The 20,819-nt window shown below is 39.0% G+C and overlaps 1 protein-coding gene across 1 annotated transcript in view; it reads left to right on the top strand.

Annotated features, from left to right (window-relative positions):
• LOC137498543 (repetitive organellar protein-like) overlaps positions 1-20,819 on the top strand; it is a 278,597-nt gene that overhangs the window by 157,178 nt on the left and 100,600 nt on the right. Inside the window, exon 8 of the mRNA XM_068226217.1 lies at positions 16,930-17,013. Within this exon, the coding sequence (XP_068082318.1) occupies positions 16,930-17,013 (84 nt within the window). The remainder of the gene's footprint in view (positions 1-16,929; positions 17,014-20,819) is intronic.

The raw sequence follows: 20,819 nt of genomic DNA, 5'->3' as shown, positions 1-20,819 counted from the left end.
TATTTTCTTCAACCATTGTTGGATATTCTCAAGGTCCCTTTGTAATTCTGAAAAATCCTCAATGTTATTTATTTCCCTATAAACAATATATCTATCATCTGCATACAATCTTATTTTTTGATGTTATATTGTTCCCTAAATCATTTGTGTATATTAAGAAAAGTAACGGACCGATTATACTACCCTGTGCGATTCCCTTCCAAACTTTCTCTTCCTGTATAATAATAATAATTTCGTATGGCTATTTCTAGCCGAGTGCAGCCCTTGTAAGGCAGACCCTCCAATGAGGGTGGGTGGCATCTGCCACGTGTAGGTAACTGCGTGTTATTGTGGTGGAGGATAGTGTTGTGTGTGGTGTGTGAGTTGCAGGGATGTTGGGGACAGCACAAACGCCCAGCCCCCGGGCCATTGTAATTAACCAATGAAGGTTAAAGACCCCAACCCGGCCGGGAATCGAACCTGGGATCCTCTGAACCGAAGGCCAGTACGCTGACCATTCAGCCAACGAGTCAGACTTCTCTTCCTGTGATATATTATTTCCTACTTGACTTTCTGAACCCTTGAATTTAGAAATGTTCTTATCCAATGTATAGCCCATACGTCCAATCCTATTCCCTCCAATTTCTTTAATAATGTTCCATGTTCCACTCTATCAAAGGCTTTGGAAAGATCTATGGCTATGCAATCTAACTGGCCTCCTGAATCCAATTGATCTTACATGTGCTGCTGAAATCCCACCAGTTGTTCCTCACAAGAAAATTTCTTTCTAAATCCATACTGGCTCCTCATGAACCAATTTTTATCATCACATATCCCTCTGATGTACTTTGATATTAAACTCTCCAGTATTTTACAAACTATACTGGTCAGGCTGATTGGTCTGTACTTCTCTGGTTTCCTGTTATCACCCTTTCCTTTATAAATTCGTATTATTATAGATTCCTTCCATTCTTTTGGTATTACAGTATTATTTATGACATAGTAAAAGATACATTTTAAATATGGCACTATGTACAACCCCATTGTCTTTAATACCTCCCCAGTAATTTGATCACTTCCTGCTGCTTTTCCTTGCTGAAGCAGTTGGATTTCTATGAAAATATCTTCATTTGTGAATGAGAAGCTTCTTATTTCCCTATGTGTCTCTCCCTCTCTATCTTCTGTTACTGTTTCCAACTCCTGACAATCTTCTACTGAATCTCTGAATTCCCTACTAAATAGATTTGCTTTCTCAGTATCTGTTAAATAGTGTTCACCCCCTTCTCCCACCATTGTAGGAATTTGGATACCTTTTCCTTTTTGATTCCTAATATATGTATACAGCTTTTTCCATTTCCCTTTGTGGTCATTACCCTCTTGAAGTATGCCATTCATATATTTCTCTTTTGCTTCCTTTTCCACTCTATTCAGTTCCCTCATTAGCTGTTTTCTAGTTTCTCTATTCTCTCTACCCTCTTTGATTTTCCTGTTTACTATTCTACATTTCCTTTTTAATTTTCTTATTTCCCTTGTATAATAAACAGAGTCTGAGGTCATTTTACCCTTCATAACAGGTACAAATCTCTTGATATATAATCGTTCTCGGCTTCTGAAAATTGTTGCTCAAGAAGAACAGTGTCTGCATCTTGATCAGAAAAAGAAGCATACGACACTATCATATCTATTATCACAAAAGAGGACGGTAAGATGTTTTCCCTCGATGCGCCTGCAGGCACAGGCAGAACTTTTTTTATTACTTTGTTGTTCACCAAACTGAGGTCTGTTGGTAATATTGCTCTTGGCATTGCATCATCTGGTATTGCAGCCACTCTTTTGGAAGGGGAGAGAACAGCTCATGAAACATTTAAACTTCCTCTGAAAGTTAGCATTAATGATGCAAGCTTATGTAATGTTTAAAAAAAAGTGTACTGCCAGTTTAATGCAAAACTGTTCATTAATAATGTGAATTGAGGTTACAATGTTCCACAAACCTTCGACTGAAGCTCTATATAGGACCATGTGTGATCTAAGGAATATGAACACACCTATGGGTGGCTGCACAGTTTTGTTCGCCAGAGATTTTCGTCATAACTTACCGGTTGTTTTGAGAGGAACGAGAGCTCACAAAGTCAATGCTTCATTATAAAATTCTTACATCTGGCTGGATGTAACATAATTGGCACTCAAAACTAACATGAGATTACTCTTATCTTCTTTTTGCTGATATGCTAATTAAAGACAGAAATGGAGAATTATTGAACATTGAAGGAAAAATTACCCCTTCAACCATGATTTGTGTGTTTTAGTAATCAGTATTGAAGAATTAATTGGTAGCATTTATCCTGACTACCTATTTAACAAGTTGCTTTCATGGTTTAAAAAAAGAGAACATATTATTGCTGGGAACAAACAAATAGGGAAAGATGATTTGGTGTTCTCCAAATTCATTGCCCAGTCCCAAGTACATTTCTCAGTAGACAAAGTAGTCAATAGTGAAGAAGTTGTTCATTTCTCTACAGAATTTTGTAAATTATTCACATCCTTCTGGCTTGCCACCACACAAACTTACTTTGGAAGTAGAGGTGACTATTATATTGTTATGTACCTGCCAAAGTTATGCAATGAGATGAAATTGATAGCGAAAACTATGAAAAACTGTTTGATTGAAGCTACTATGTTAACTAGATGTGGCACAGTAGAAACGGTCTAAATACTGAGAATGCCTATGATTCCTTCTGATTTGCCTTTTGATTTCAAACAAGTCCAGTTCTCTGTAAGAGTCTGCTTTGGTATGGCAATAAACGAAGCACATGATAAGACGCTTAATGTGGCTGGAGTCAATCTCAGTGGACAGGTTTGTGTGGCTCTTTTACATGTTAAATCAAAACCTTTTCTGTTCACTACTGGAGGAAAAACAACTAATGTCATATACAAGGAAATCTCATAAGTCCTGTGTTAAAATTAGCCTGCTGCCTTAAATTCATAACTGCTCCCGTCTGAAGCTGGGGCCAGTAACTAGTTCATATATGAAGCCAAAAGTACCTTATATCTGCATATTATTTGGTTATATCATGTTCAGTTTAGAAACAATGTCTCAAATTTGGCTTCAATAGCTTCTTATAAGATGACTTGTGAGCAGGTCCAAATTTAGGGTGCCATGTACAGTACTCTGGACACAGTTGAGAAAATTACCCAATCTTTCCTATTGTTTGAGATGCTTTTTAAAAACAAGTTTAATACAAATTGTCTTTAATATCATTTAAATTAATTATTTAAATTATTGGCATTTTGCTAGTCCATTTGCCCTCGGTAGTAAATACCATATCTCATGGAGGTACAAAACCAGTTAATATACACTGAATTAGCATGAAGGTGAAAGACTTAAGAAACTAAACAAAAACCAAGCAAGTACGGCTGGATGGTTTGGATCATTGAACTATAAGCATGCATTTGGAAGACGTTGGGTATGATTTACTGTCACGTAAAAGAACTCCTGCGGGACTAAATTCCGGCACCTCGGCATCTCCGAAGACCGTAAAAAGTAGTTAGTGGGACGTAAAGCAAATAACATTATTATTATTACAGCAGCCCTGAATATCCTATTCCATGGTTTCTCATTTTCACACTAGGCAAACTGCTCCAGTCACTTTCCTTTCAGTACTAGACCCTTCTTATTCCATTTTTGCTGGTAATCTATCAGAATTAGTGCAAATTAAAACCACTAGTAGAAAGAGGCAAAATGTAACTATATTTGATGTAAATCCAGTTTAGTAATATTATTGGTTTTACATCCCTAATATAGTAAAATATATTGCTTATTTATAAGAATGGTACAAAGGCCATCCAGAAAGTGGTACCCATTTGCGCAATAAATACACAGGAGTAAATATTATCCAATATATACATTTTTATTGGAAAGAGCATACTTTACACTACTTCTCCACACAATCTCCAAGCAAATTTAGGCATTTGTCATAACGTGGGACGAGTTTTTGTATTCCCGCATCATAGTCGTCCGCCGTCAGCGTATTGAGATACATAGTCACGGCTCGTTTAAGTTCTTCATCACTGTCAAATCTTTTTCCCGCCGGAAAGTCTTTAAGCTTTGTAAAGAGATGAAAATCCGAAGAGGCCAAGTCCGGGCTATACAGGGGATGGTCGAAGGTTTCCCACTTGAATTGCTGCAAAAGTTGTTGTGTTATCGCAGCTGCACGAGGCCTGGCATAGTCATGAAGGGGAATGACGCCTGCAGACAATAGACTTCGCTGTTGATTTTGTATTGCCCGCCGTAATTTCTTAAATGTTTCACAATACGCATTAGCATTACTTGTGTCTCCACAGGCCATAAAATCAATGAGCAGTACACCTCGGCGATCCCAGAAAATGGTTGCCATGAGTTTCCTGGTGGACAGAACTGTCCTCAATTTTTTTGGTTTGGTTGGTGAATGAGCATGATGCCACTCCATTGACTGTCATTTACTCTCAGGTGATGCATAACAAACCCAAATTTCGTCCCCAGTAATGATGCAAGTCAGGAAAGAGTCTCCTTCATCGGAATAACGTCCCAGAAACGTCAGTGCTGCAGCCATACACTTGGTTTTGTGCTCCTCTGTAAGCATGCGAGGGACCCACCTTGCACAGATTTTTGAATAATGCAGATGGTCTTTGACAATTTCATGAACAATTGTTCGAGACACATTAGGAAAATGTTCAGAGTTCATCAATTGTGACGCGCCGATCATTCCTCACATATTCGTCTACTGCGCTCAGCAGTTGGTCTGTAATGACAGATGGTCTCCCTGAACGCTCCTCGTCGTGTGTATTCCCCCTCCCCAGGTTGAATTTGCGACACCAGCATCGAACAGATGACTCGTCCATCACACTGTCTCCATACACCTCTGTTAATTGGCGATGAATATCACAAGGTCGAACGTTTCGTGCATTAAGAAATTTAATCACAGCCCTCACTTCACAACTGGCGTTCTCAATTTGTATAAACATTTTAAACGATCACAGACACAACACAGGCAATGCTAGCGTCATGCAACCTCGCACAGAACAGGCAGACAAGCCACTGATGCGGTCTGACCTTGCCCAGCGACTACCAGAGTCGTCAGCGCTTCATGTGGCGCTAACGGGTACTACTTTCGGCCATCCGGAAAGTATTTCTATTCAATTCTATTCAATTAGAAAGTAAATAAAATAATAGTAATGAAGTTACATCTTTGTACAATAGCAATAAGCAATAATAAATTTACTCCATTTCCCTACCTCATAACTTGGTGTCCAAATACAGGGTGGAAGGTAACTGATGCACCAAATTAACACAAATACTGGTAATTGATCTTCAGGAGACGTTAAAAAAATCACAAGTTTCAGGTCTGTAGTTTGCACCATTCTCGAAGAAAATCTTATTTTGGGAATTACATGAATGTCAATGTAGTGGCTGGTAATAGTTACTGATGAGGCGGCCCGGGTATCTGGGAAAGTGTTTAAACTCGTTTGTGCCTGCTTTTGTATCTTCAAGGTCGAGCATCTGCTGGCAACCAATAACAATATCCATATCCTCTTTCCAGAGAAATAACTAGCGCTAGTGCATTGACAACTTAACAAACATAAGGAAAGTTTATAATACAAATATAGTTGGTCCATTATTGAATAATAATTATTAAATTAATGCCGTAATGGTCCACCTTTCAACAGTATAATACACAATATTTTGAATGACATAATTACATTAATTAGGAACTAGTTTCGGCCTGGGCTGGCCATCTTCAGATTTAATGTTAAACGTCTAATAACTAAACAAATGTACTTACACACAATTGACATAAAACAAATTAACAAATATAAAATTGACATTAAAAACTGGGATGAAATTATGAGGTAAATTTGAAAATAAATTAGGCTCTAAATTCTTAGCATCTTCAGTATGCTCATCATCGAGACTCTTTCATGTACTAATATTCATAGAACTGTTAGTTCCATCACTGCTAATCATTACAATTTCAATTGTACATGGGAACTGGTAAATGTTGATCCTGTAGTCAATCACCAAATCTACTTGAGTGGTGTTAGCCATATGCAAGTCACTGGACACCACTGCAAATAACCACCAGCTGACACAGAACTGCTAGATGGTGTTACAACATCAATGAATGTAATAAAACTAAATGCTCTCAAAGTGGTTGTTAAAATCATGCTGAAATGTTGTTGGACACTGTCAGGACGGCACATGAAGATGTGGTTGAAAGAGATACATTGTGCCTGGTATAAAATTTTCAATTCATTGCAGTGTCCATGAAGTTAACCTAAATAAAATTAGATAATATTAATGAATTGAAGGAGAGAGCGTGTTAGTTAGATGGCATAGGTTATATGAGACTTACCTCTCATTACGGCATGAGGTGTGTGGCCTCTTGTTGTGTGTGCCTCATACTAACGGTGGTGAGATTCAAAGAAAAAGGAAAGGGCGGGCAAGGAGGGATAGGCGTGGCAAGGGGAGAGCGGTGGGGCTAGGTGAGAGGTTGTGAAGGAGAGGAGGGGAGGAGGAGAAGCGAGGAGAATTAAGGCGGGGCTGAAGGATGTCGGAAAAAGGATGGCTGCTGAGGAAAGGTGCTGTGAATATTATGAAAAACTGAATTATGACTTGTTGGTTTGATGTTTCTAAAAATGGGAATTAGAAGGTCAAAAAGGATATTTGGATTTTCTGAAATTTCATTAAGATTATGATTTGGGTTGCAATATTGATCTATATGTATGAAGCAGCTTTCGATAATGTTAAGGAGGGGTCCTTTGTTGATGATTTTGAGAATTTCCATATCTTGTTTTATGTCTGTGAATTTGTGATTATAGTCATGCATATGCTGTCCTACAGCTGAAAATTTATTGTACTTGAGGGCATTGACGTGTTCTGAGTACCTTATATTATATTATATTATATTATATTATATTATATTATATTATATTATATTATATTATATTATATTATATTATATTATATTATTGAACATTACAAATTTTCCAGCTAACTCATTTCTGGTTGCCAGCGTTTCACCCAACTGTGCTAAGATGGACTCATTAGTTGGTAAATAGCACACCTACCAAGACGCATGGCTAGTGCATACCGTGGAGGCCACTGCATAGGCTACTTGGAGACACCGGCAGTGCCAGTGCACTATGAGAGACTTTGTCTCATTTCCAAAAATTGATGCCTGCCTGGCCATCAGATGATATAGATGTTGATTCCCATAGGGAACCTGAAATATTTGTTCTGAATGACTAAATTTATAATACCAGTATAGTTGGTCCATTATTGAACATTATAAATTTTCCAGCTAACTCATTCCTGGTTGCCAGTGTTTCACCCCAGTCTAAGTTGGGCTCATCAGTTAGTAAATAGCACACCTACCAAAATGCATGGTTAGTGCAGACCATGGAAGCCATCATCATCATGAAGTGATTTCATTCCCACCTACTTCTGAGGTGGTTGGGTTGACAGCTAAACTAGTAGCTCTTGCACCATGATATTAGGAGAAAGCATGGCGGAGAGAATAATTATATAGTATGTGTTGTACATACATTGTGGGAGGTGGTTGTGTTTGGCGCAGAGGTCACCGAGGCCACGCAAGGAAGCCCCACAAAGGAAACCTGCATGACACCCGCCATAGTCAATCCCCGCTAGACCCCGTTTTTTTTGGATTCATTCAGATACATAAGTTGTAATGTACACATTCAAGAAATGAGAAGTTACAAAGAAGTCGGAAAATGATCAGTCTCTCTTGGGGGTATTAACACTGCACTGTATTGTGAATGATAAACACTAGTAAGATGTAGTCTGGTTGCCAAAAGTTCATGTGACTTAACATTTAAATACTTGAATCACAGTTGTACATAAACACAAAGTAAATTTGTACAATGTTAATGTGAATGTTGTATATCAGTCTTTATTGATGGCTGTGCACTTTAAAAAATTCAAAGAATGAACACAAAAGAAATGGTACAGTTGTGCCGTAAGTTCTTGGCACGTAAACACATAAAAACAAGAAAGCAAGCACAAGGAAACATCAGAATGAAACAATGAAATAACTAACATGAGTAAAAACATCACATTATATATTAAAGAGTAAGGTACAAAAATGAAGATAACAGAGGAAGCGTAGTATAAGAGAAGGTAACAAACTTAGAAAAAGACTTTGTGTGTAGACGGGACTCCTGGTACCCTGAGCAATGAAAGGGAAGGGTGGCACCACTGCAGTCAGAAGAATTTTATAGTTAATTAATGGGTATAAAGAAAAGGATATGCGAGGAGAAGTGACATAGGTGACTGGAATTATGAAGCTACAGTGGTAAAGGAGGAAAAAGGTGTGAAGTACATGGAGTTCGATTGTTATTTAGAAGGGCAGAAGTGAGAGGGGAAAGTTTAATAGCTTCAGAAATGATAGAGTTATTATTTTTAAGGCCGGTTTGAAGGTACTTAACACGGAGGTCATGAATGTAAGTAAGGATAGTGGGGAAGAAGTAGAGAGTTTAGAAGTCTACAGACATCGTATGGTAGGTGAGAAGTGTTGCGCAATGCATGTCGGTCAAGTTTAAGAAGTTCTGTGTATTGTTTGTTGGTCGCTGTCAGCCATGTCAGAGAAGCGTAGATAACAACAGGTTGGAAGAAAGGAATGATACACATAAAGGATTTGGGGAGTTTTGAGCCCCCATGTTTTACCCGTAAGCAAACGGAGGACTCGGAAGCAGTGAAGGGCACGTTTTTAGATATCAGTGAGGTGGTGTTTCCATTGTAGGTGTTCTGGAATTTAATAGAGAGATATTTGAAAAGGTTAGTTTTAGTTAATCGGGAGGTGTACATTGTTAGCGTGACACAGTTCCTAGGATGACAGAGACAGGATTTTGGACGGAAAACTATGAATTGTTTTTTGGAAGGGTCGATAGATATATGCCATGAGTTAAGCCATGTTTGTAGGGAATTGAGGTAGTTTTGGAGTAATTTGGTCCAGGTAGTGGGTGGGAGTGAGGGCTGTCGGCATATTGATAAAGGCGAAGGGGAGGATCGGGATGAGGAATGTCGTGTGTAAAATGGATAGACAGGATATGCGAGAGGGGAGATCCTTGAGGAAGGCCAACGGCCATCTGGAAGGTATAAGAAGGGGTACCATGGATGATGATCTGTGCTGTTCTATGTTGCAAGAAATTGCTGATGAAATGGACTGTGGTGATGGGGAGAAATAGGAGCTGGATTTCAAATAGAAGGCCGGGATGCCAAACAGAGTCAGACAACACTAGGGCTGTGGAATGGCGAGGACAAAGGAATGAGGTCAGAGGAGTGGAGAGATGAAATAAATGGTCCTGAGAAGCACGACAGTGTTGAAAACCTATTTGAGATTGAAGGAAGAGTCCTAGGGAACTAAGGTAGGAGGATAGTCTCCTAATCAAAATTTCCTCAAGGATTTTTGATAGAACATGGAGAAGGGAGATTGGTCTATAGGAATGGAAATCGGATGGTGGTTTGTGAGGTTTGAGGAAGAGAAGTTAATTTCTACTCACTCAGTTGCTCGACGCGAAATCGAGAGGTTGTGGGTTTGGATCCCACTGGTGTCTGGTTGTCCATTTCTGTTCTGTACTTAACATCTCTTCAACACGTACTAATTGTACGTAACACGACCTAATAGATTGAAAGTCGGTTTCGAGTACAGTATTTTTCTTATGTTTAAGGAACTGCAGGATGTCCTAGGGGTGATGGGGTTATTGAGGGGATGGAAGTGGTCTACATAATTGAAATGATGGAAATCAGATTGCAGGTTGGGAAGGGCAGGTTGTGAGTATGCATAAATGGTAGGTTCATCAAGGTGGAGTAGGTGAGGGGTGGTAGAAGGAGAAAAGACTGGTATAATGTTGGGCAAAAAGGTCATCTTTATCTCTATCAGTAGTCGGGTGGTGAGGATGATGAAGTATGGGATATTGCGGATGAGGTTTGGTGGTTTTGGTGGGGTGGCGGAAGGTAGTCCAAAAGTGTCAAGGGTCTTGTTGGTCTGCAAGTTCGTTACATTTGTCTATCCAAAGTTGGCATTTGATAGCTTTGATGTAAGAATGAGCATGGCGTAAAGTGCAGCGATGTTGAAGTAAAGTAGTCAGGTCTTTAGTACGTTTGTAGGCATGGTAGAAGTCATGCGCAAGGTGGAGGAGCTGAAGGGCTTTGGGTGGAATAGGGGTTTGGATGGGTGAAAAGTATGTCGAGGTATGTGTTTGTCTGCTAGGGTGATAGCATTTTCAAGTTTGGTGATTAGAGATTGGAGGGTGGCATCCTGAAGCTTGGCAGTGATGGTTTGCTGGTATGGGTTCCAATTGGTTTTGGAGAAATGGCAGGTAGGAGGAGGACGCGAGTGGGGAACATTGCATGTGAGAATTCCTGGTAGAGTAAGCAAGGCTGGGGCATAGTCACTACCGATGTGTAGTCCGGGTTGGAGAGTAGGTGAGGTTGCTAAGCAAATGTTAGGGGTAGTATTATGTGAGGGTATTGTGGGGAAAGTGAAAGAGAGAAATATGCTCCAGAGGTGATCACAGAGGTCTTCGAATTGAGAAGTTTCTCCAGGTGTGTACAAATTGATATTCGTATCTACCAAGATGATATAGTCTTGAAAAGTTGTGTTAATGTGTTTAATAAAATTAGACAGTATCGAGTTAGGATATAGCAAGTGGTTAAAGTGAAGGTTTCAGATGGGGTGAAAATTTCTGGAATTAAGTAGTCTGTGAAATTATTGGGAAAGTGAAAGTAGTGCTGATGAATGGTTAACCCCCTTTGGACGCCAATCACAACACCGCTTCGAGTTTCATAGAGAAGATCGCCTTGGAAGAGATTATATGTTGGAAAATGTGGTTGGAGTAGTGGCGTCAGAAAGGTTTTATTAAGAATAAAAATGTCCGGGGCATACTGGGAGAGGTTTAAGTCAAAAGGCAACCGGTTGGAGGATAGAGATCTTATGTTAATATATTTTCAACATTTTACCTTAGGAAGGTGGACTGCACTTACGGGAAAGAATGCAAAATGCATCCTGTTTCCTGAGTACGCCATGTCCACGTGCGTATTTAAGACCAACCTGGCTGCCAATTGGACTTGGAAGATGATATGTGGTCTATGAAAAGGCAGGATGTTATGCAATATCATCTTGATGAAACAGATGATATTTTCAGAACTTGGGGAAGGGAGGATGGAAGAGGATTCTGGGGTAGGGAGATCCTGAGAGATAACAGGGACTATCGTCTCAGATTTGGAAGGTTCAGGAGTTGGCTTAGCCTTGCATCGGTAGCTAAAGGTGGGATGAGGCAGGGTGCAGCTGACACATTTAGGAGAGGATTTTTTGGGACATTCAGGTGTAGCGTGCTCCTGACTGAAGCAAATTGCACAAACCTCAGGTTGAACACAAGGGCTACCTGGCGGATGATCATATCGTTGACATTTAACGCATCGAATCTTGTATGGAGGCAAAGATCTTGAAGACTCCACCCGATGTCGGCACGTGTACACCATGGTGTCATCATGAAGCAATACATCCAGAGTCATCACATCCCGAGATATTATTCTGGCGAGTGAAGTCAGTCCTTGGGCATTACAAATACGTAACACCCGGTAGATTTGGTGCCCCTCAAGTTGTAATTGAGTGGCTATTTCATCATCAGTCAGGTCCCTGTCAACACCATACGCCTCCACTGACAGTACTGGTGCAGGGCGAGACGGTGGCTCCGTTCGTCATGCAGGCCTCTGTTGAGTGGTGTTCTGTGCTCGACCATGTGTTCCCAGTTGGTGAGCTCCAATATTAGCAATGAAGTGGTTGTTAAACGGTTTACTAGTTTTAATATTGAATCCATCCTTAGTGCGTGGGAATTCAAGGTGATAATCTTGGAAGTTGGGTGCGAGTCTGGTTATCAACTGGTAGACTTTTTTGGTGTTGGCTATGTCTGGGTAGATATTGGTGAGTTTTACGATGAAGAAGGTAGGTGCAAGTGAGGTGACCGTGGTATGAATAATACTCCACTGCCAAATTTGGGTGGGAGAACAGGATTACGAGCTGCCAGCGTGTAACTTTGTACATTGGTGAGCATGTATGGCGCAGGGTTGATAGAAGATGGCATTGGGCTGGCAGGATGGGCATCAGCTGGAGGAGCAGCTCTGAATGGAGAGGGTCTAAGCAAGTCCTGTGGTCCTAGGACAGAATTAGGAGATGTATAAGTGGATCATGTTGTCGGTAGCGATTCCTGGTCCTCGCACATTAATTTCCGTCTGGTATCTGGGCTGGCAGAATCTAAGTCCTCTAATCTGTGTGGTTGCTTCCCCTTGTCTTGTGTCTCCATCTCGTCACTCATATTGCTGAAAGTTGAAATGTAGCTTCGATCGTACAGACTGGAACGAAGAGTGTCCTGAGGTGATACCTCACAACTACTACTCAGTCCACCTATTTGGTCCACCTTTCTAATGTGCAATAAACACATGTGGCCTCATCCGGTGTAAGAGCTGCAGTTGGACAGTGAAGGATGCCATGGAGGCCACTGCATAGGCTATTTGGAGCCACCGGCAGTGCCAATGCACTATGAGAGATATTGTCCCATTTTCAAAAATTGATGACTGCCTGGCCATCAGATGATATAGATGTTGATTCCCATAGTCACCTTGAAATATTATTTGTTCTGAATGAGTAAATACCAATATAGTTGTAGATGAGAGGTATAGTGTAGTCTAACGTGGAGCTGTGTGATGTGGAATGGTGGGTGACAGCTTGAGGAAATTTGGAGAAAAATAAAGAAGGGGGTTTAGAGTACTTAATTTATTTGTATTGAAAATAGGAATAAATAAAGGGTTTGGTTTTTCTGATATCTCATTAAGGTTAAAATTGGGATTAAAGAATTGATCCAGGTGGATGGAACAATTTTCAAAGATGTTTTTAATATTTTTAGATCTTGATTAATATTTGTGAATTTATGGTTTGAGTGCATCATATGTTTTCCCATAGCTGAAGATCTATTTGAAAGGATGGTGTTAGCGTAGACTAAGTTCTCATCTATTATAACTATAGTATCATCTACGTATCTGGCCCAAAATTTAATATTTTTAGATAAGGTTCTACTGTTCTTGCAGAACATAGGGTCATTTCATTCATCTACAACTCAGCTCTATTCTGTTTTTTTGCTTTTGCTCTTTTTCAATGATCCATATTGGAAACAAATGAACATCTCAACATTTCCCCATCAACATTATTCTATTCACACTGGTTTCAGATGTACTGAATTCAAGAAGGTTCTTCAAGTGCTAGTATTTTAAGTGTTTCAGCTGGTCTCTTGTGAAGTGCATTCTTCAAATTGGAAGAAAACTGAGAACTTACACAAGAATTGTGATCATAATGAGTGTTTAACATCCAAATTTTTACTTGTCTTGCACTAAATATCAACAACGCTTCACACATTTTATCTATAACTAGCATGTGCTCGCGGCTTTGCCCGTATTTATTAATTCAACTGTTAGATGTTTCTAAATTATTTATTTAAAAGCAAATTAAATTGCTTGATATACATTATTTTATTTTTATTATATTGTTACTTTCAATGCTTAAGATACCAGGTCGATGGATGGTAAAAATAATATTAAACAATATAAAAGACACTGTTATATAATGCAAAATATATTGTTTCCTTATAGAGCTTTGGGATAAACTATATTAATGTCCTTCCATTTGGAGATAAGATGTATACTGTATTGTGTTTGCCTTTCGAACTCTTGAAGAATCCACGTACAGCTGACAACGGCAAAACCACAGTTTTCGTAGATGGAGTCCTATAATTTTTAAACGATTGTCCTATGTCAAAATTTCAGATCTCTGTGTGTCATAGATTTGACTGGGCTTCGCACACATACACACAAACACTTCTGAATATTACGGGCTGATGGCTCCTCGTGTCGCGGACTGAAAATGGCTTCCTACTCAATGGACTTACAGTCCGAGGAATACTACTTCGCCCGTGGCATGCTCATTCATGGTGGTGGCTTCAATAATATTCGTCATCAGTTTCAGATCCATGTTCATTGCAGAGGGAAGGATTCATATTCCTGAGAAGGATAATTGGTGCCACAATCGTCCACCCCAAGATGTTCAAGGGTACTCCAGGTGACTCCAAATTGTTAAAAATCTTTGTCGTGTAGTTCATAGCCTCATCTGTAAGACGTGTCGTGTCTATAGACTTTTCAATTTATAGAAAACCAGATAATTCTTGTGACTGTTGCTTGTTGATGACGTTGACAGCTTCATGTCTTGGTGCAAGAATTGCTCTTAGACACAGCCATGCATCTTAGGTAAAAATCTGTGCCCACCTATGACAAACATTTTAGGTCTTTGTAAGCAGTGGATTTGGTTGGGCATCGCACACATGAACACAGACAGACAGACAGACAGACAGACAGACAGACAGACAGACAGACAGACAGACAGACAGACAGACAGACAGACAGACAGACAGACAGACAGACAGACAGACAGACAGACAGACAGACAGACAGACAGACAGACAGACAGACAGACAGACAGACAGACAGACATCATGGATTGAAGGAAAATGGCTCCTATTCCACAGACTTAAAATGGCATCTTGACTGATATATGTATTATTCCTTGTTTATTATTATCGTCTATCTTGTGTCCTATATGTTTCCTCTAAATGTATACGTGTCCAACCCTTGTCCCCTTTCTCTATGGGATTTGGGTATGAAGTGAGATGAATCTCCGTAGCAAGTTTTTATGACCGGATGACTTTCATGATGTCAACCTAATCAGATGAGTTAATGAGATGAAATGAATGACATGATATTTTATGATAGTAAGAATGAAGAGGATGAAACCCAGCACCGGCACATAGTCCACTCCTCTCGAATAGCTCAAGACTTTACGTCCCGATCCGACGGACAAATTACCATCAACAGCGTCATATGCCCTCACACTATATAAAACCAAAAATGGTTTCCTACACTCTGGACGTAAAACGGCTCCTTGAACTGTGTTCACTACATATCTTATGTACGTGACTCTATGCATTTAATCTTGGATTGTCATATCCCAATACACATTTTCCGATGGTTTTTCGTTCATAACTCACCAACGAAAGTGAAAATGATAATTCCGGCTTTGAGGTGCATTTGGACCCCCTTCCATCTACCTACAGTACTGTATGTTCAAAATTTCAGATCCCTGCATGCTGTAGATTTTGCTGGGCATTGCGCACACACAAAACACAGACAGACAAACACTTCCTTTTATTATTATAGATTCATGTCTTGCCTTAACTTTATTGATTTCGACTGATGATGGTCTCTAGCAGGACTGAAACTAGTTTCATCAAATATATGTAATGTTTTTAAGGTTACAGTAATTCAAAATTGTTTAAGAAAAGAGTACGCAAACAACTGTTTGGCAATCTGCCACCTGGGCGTCAGCCCTAAATGCAGATCAATGATTGATTTGATTGATTGATTGATTGATGGATGGATTGGATTGGATTTGATTTCATTTGATTGTACACCAATATGGAGTCTTTGTGGAAATCGTTCAGTGTACATCTCCACAGCTGCGTGAGCATTCTGCCCTACTTTGCCGTATATTAAAATCATACTGAAAAAGTGAAATGGCATATGGCTATTAGTGCCAGGAATGTCCGAGGACAAGTTTGGCTCGCCAGATGCAGGTCTTGTATGTTTGTATGTTAGTGTGTGTTTTACAGATATATTTATAGTGTTTTAATTTACATTGTATTTGCTGTGTGTTTGACAGACTGAAAAGCCTTTGTTACATTTAACTAAGTCAACACTGAAAAACATGGCTTCATTTTTAACAAAAAAAAAAAGATGTAGGTCTTTTCGATTTGACGCCAGTAGGTGACCTGCGTGTCGTGATGAGGATAAAATGATGATGAAGATGACACATGCACCCAGTAACCATGCCAGCGAAATTAACCAATTATGGTTAAAATTCCCTACCCTGCCGGGAATCGAACCTGGGACCCCTGTAACCAAAGGCCAGCATGCTAACCATTTAGCCATGGAGCCAGACATCATGTTGAAATATTCCCTCAGTGTGACCTGTGCCATGGCTATGTAGTATGTGTTCACCGGCTACACACTAGTCTTGTCTGGGTTGTAAACATTGTCATAGGTCATTCCTTCCCTCCTACAAGGTTGCTGACCCCATGCACAGTTTGCTTCATTGTCGCTGTGTTGCCACATGTTCTTTGCTATCATTCAAGTCATTTTTTTTTTCTTTTTTCATTTTTACCGCTACGCACATCTAAATATCAGCACTTCAGCAAATAACCAATAAGTATTTGTTTTGACACTTATTCCTAGTTGTTTGTACACTCTGTCATCTTACATTTCGATCCATTAATCCTTTATGTCGCTGATTTCTTTGTGAAATTGTAGCATAATGGTGCAAGCTACAGGCCTTAAACTTGCACATTGTGATCCTCTCCCAAAGATCTATTGAAAAACCTACGACCTGTTTTCCAGTCAGTGACCGAATCAGGGATGGAATGAATGAAAGCCCCATCTTGCAGCGAGGATAGGAATTGTGCCCACTGCCGAAGCCTGTCACACTCCTCTGGGGCAAGGATTAATGACTGAAAGATGAAATGAAATGATAGTGGAGAGTGTTGCTGGAATGAAAGATGACAGGGAAAACTGGAGTACCCGGAGAAAAACCTGTTTCGCCTCCACTTTGTCCGGCACAAATCTCACATGGAGTGACTGGGATTTGAGCCACGGAACCCAGTGGTGAGAGCCCGGCGTGCTGCTGTCTGAGCCACGGAGGCTCCAAAAATGTATTACTTGTGTTAATTTGGTGTATCAGTTACCTCTCATCAGCATTATTTGAGAATCTAATAAAATGTTTTGTAAATTTTGTCTTCTAGGAAGACCCAAATGGAAGATGGAAAGGATGATGGATGTCATTCCATCACTATCAACATAAATGTAATTGTGCCTCATGATGACAGGTAAAGTACCTCATCATTGAAGTAAGAATTGTGTCTCATTCTGAAATTATACTTAGATAAGGTTTTACTGTTCTTGCAGAAAATAGGGTAATTTAATTCATTGCCAGACACTTACAAACAGACTGATAGAATTCATAGTTTGCTGTTAGTAAATGAGTGATGAAATGAATAAGTGAACAAATATCTGATATTCTTTGCCAATTGCAGTGCTGCTTTATAATTTGCCTGTATGTCACATCAATATGTTGGACTTGTATTGTTCCTTTCTGTTCTCTTTCCTGTTGTATTGTTATGGAAGCATCAGTTGTCCTTTAGTTCAGTCTGTCCAATGAGAATTCATCAGTTTGTCCTTCTGTGAACGTCTTGTTTTAACTTTGGATACCAGCAGTGGTTTGTGAAAATTATTCTGAATATAAGATGAAGGAAATCTCTCTTAACAATGAAATTACACATAAAAACCTTTCTAAAGATCAGTTGTTTTTAACCTTTTAATTACGTATATACATTGATTTTATGTTTTCACTGTCTTATTCTCTTCTGCTAGATGATTTGAGCCGCTGAGAGCCAAAGTGGTCTAAGTCAATTTTTTCCCATTCTGAGAAATTCAAGGTTTCGCGTTTCGTTTTATGTAAATTCAGGCTTTGCAAGAATTCAAGATTCATTTGATGGAATATGCAGATGATATGTTAAAAGTATATTTAATAAAGACATTTTAGTTATTTGTTCCTTAAATTGCTTTTTATCGTTCCTAAAATTTGGAGTACCACTTTTCCTGTCAGCAGTTTACTCATAGCGAAAGGTAAAGTGGTACAAATCAAGGGTTGTACCACTCTACCAATAAATGTTTTGGCGAAGTTGGGTAAAAGGAAAATCTATAGGTTGTGTTTTAACCTCTAATATGGCAATGTATTTATAAAATAATTCTTAACGATACATAATGTTGTACAGTTCAATTTTTCATTCAGTCACTACTGATCTGCATTTAGGGCAGTCACCCAGGTGGCAGATTCCCTATCTGTTGTTTTCCTAGCCTCTTCTTAAATGATCACAAAGAAATTGGAAAATTATTGAACATTTCCCTTGGTAAGTTATTCCAATCCCTAACTCCCCTTCCTATAAATGAATATTTGCCCCAATATGTCCTCTTGAATTCCAACTTCATATTGTGATCCTTCCTAGTAGATGTAAAACTGCATTACGGCTTCCATTACAACTTTTTCTCTCGCATATTGAGTTAAAATAATTGCTCTGTTGTTAAATGCTAGCTACGCAATCTGGTCTAATAGTTCATCAGTATGGACACTCATGAATTATAAATAAATTGTTTTGCCCAAATGTAAACATTTCTGAAAATTAAATTATCATGCTAAAATTTAAACAGACTTTATAATGAAAGATGCCAGTTTACTCAATTTCACAATCTACATCATCTTCCTCTTGTAATGAGTCAACATAATCAAGTCCATACTCCACAGCCTTAATCACAGTATCAGTTGATTGAAGAAAGTGTGGTGTACTGAACGGATGTATGGGGGAAGGGTCATCATGTCTCTCTTCTTAGCCTCAGTGACAGGTCGCATATCGTTGTTGAGAGGGATGAGTTGAACACCAGACAAACAAGGACGGCCATGAACATGATGTGAAGGAGTAATGTCCAAAGTTTTGAAAGGAATTCCTTCATCAAGAGATTCCTTGTAGAGAATGAGATGAGGAGAGTCTTTCTGAAAACGAAGCCATCGAACATGAAGCCAACAGAACTTTTCATTTTCATGTTCATCTTTCTAAATGTTACACATTTCTCTATTTCTTTTGATGAGACATCATTCAGAGCCAGTCTATAAATGGCAAAGGGTTGTTTTCTCCTTGCCTTTTGAATGGTATTACACCAATCATCAGGAGTGAACATTTGAGCAGTTCTTGATTTTCTCTCGATAAGACTACAGAGAGGCTTAAACAATGTTGTGTGATGGACAACAGACAATTGTATGAATGTAAATGTGATGAAAATTCAAGTTGTTAGTTTCACCAAAAGGAAAAGTCCTCTCAGTTTTAATTATTGTGTTGATAGAGTGATAGAGTGATAGTACCTTACGGGGAACACTGTAAGTACCTAGGTCTTAATATAAGGAATGATCTTAATTGGGATAAACATATTTGCGAGGTTGTTAAGAATGGTTACAGATCTCTTCATGTGGTTATGAGAGTATTTAGGATTTGTAGTAAGGATAGAAAGGAGAGTTGTGTATAAGTCTCTGGTAAGACTGCAGTTAGAGTATGGTTCCAGCATATGGGACCCTCATCATGTCTACTTGATACAAGAACAGGAAAAAATCCTGCACCTTCGCATGGTGAATATACCAAGACAATTCTCATCCTAATTCCTCCAACAGCTAAATCTACCCAAATAATTCACTCTTTTATATACCTAACAGAAACTCTGTTACATGCAATAGTATTCCTGATGAACAGTCTTACCCCACACTCTACCCTTCCCCTTTTAACACTTGTTAAGGTTATTTTACGAAGGTCAATCAAATATAAACAGGATTCTTATTCCTGATCATGAACAGTTGGTAGGACTGGCCCCGCGCTTCTGTCATGCTTAGGCGGGACCGTCAGGAGTGGGGAGAGCATGCTGTTAGATATTTCCTGCCATTTCGACAGTAATGCTCATGATGTCAGGGCAACAGGTGTACCCCTCCATTGTGCAATGCATAATTATAAAATTTCTTGCTCGTGAAGGAGTTACAGCTATATTGAAAACTTTATTTCTTGTTTTCAATTTCATTGTGATACAGTTCAATATGGAACATTATGAAATTTCTATCTTTAAAGGAGTTACAGCAATGGAAATTAGACAGAGATTCACTGCACAGTTCAGTGATCAAACATTGTCAAGGTCGCATGTGTTTGGCTGGCATAAAAATTTCAAGGACATGTGGAAAATCAGAAACACGATCACAGTCCTCGGACCAGCATTACAGAGGAAAACATTTGTGCGGTTAAAGACATTATTGACGACTACAGTATCATACATTTCTAGGCATATAATCATTAAAATATATTGGTATTTCAACACTTGAACACCTTCAAATACCAGTGGACTGAAACCGTATCAAACCTGCCAAGTTGGGGTCAGAAGACTGGTGCTTCAACCATCTGAACCACTCAGTCTGGCTCTGGCACTTCTAATATTAAGACAATTTGATGCTGACTTGTTCTGGGCTGTAAATAATTGAATGATAGTCCAAAATTTATTTTTTAAATTAACACCAAGCAAATCTTACCAAATTAACATAGTCACTTATATTTTCACTAAATTTGTTAACTATATACATATTGTAGTTATACTGTACATTTAAAGATGATAGTTTTATGGGTTAAATTCAATTGCTTTATTTTACAAATTCCTGATTTCATATTAATATTGATTTAATGGGTTAAATTTTTGAAAATCTGCATGTGCTGCTTAAATTTGTCAAGCAAATTTTGGGGGGGAGGTTGGGGAGGAGGATTTGAACCCCTGTAAAACACCCCTGAGTACAGTCACTTTTCAGAAGGGATATCCTCATAGGGACTATGTGTAAGTAGGGTAGCATCCTGTTTCATAGAATTTACCAAACTCACAACATTTTAAGTAAGCCTCGGACCTATGGGAGTAATGAAGTTCCACTTCCATTTGACAGGTGAGGGACTCCTTGGAAACAACTTGCTGAATGAAGTGGAAATTCAATGGGGAGCTATCAATATTAATGGGGCTTATGGAAGAAAGAAAGCAGAACTGGCTGAGTCATGAAAGATGATGT

This window comes from Anabrus simplex, chromosome 1, assembly GCF_040414725.1.
Source record: "Anabrus simplex isolate iqAnaSimp1 chromosome 1, ASM4041472v1, whole genome shotgun sequence".
Taxonomy (NCBI): Eukaryota; Metazoa; Arthropoda; class Insecta; order Orthoptera; family Tettigoniidae; genus Anabrus; species Anabrus simplex.
The sequence above is the reverse complement of the archived record's forward strand: the minus strand, read 5'-3'. Positions and strand labels throughout refer to the sequence as shown.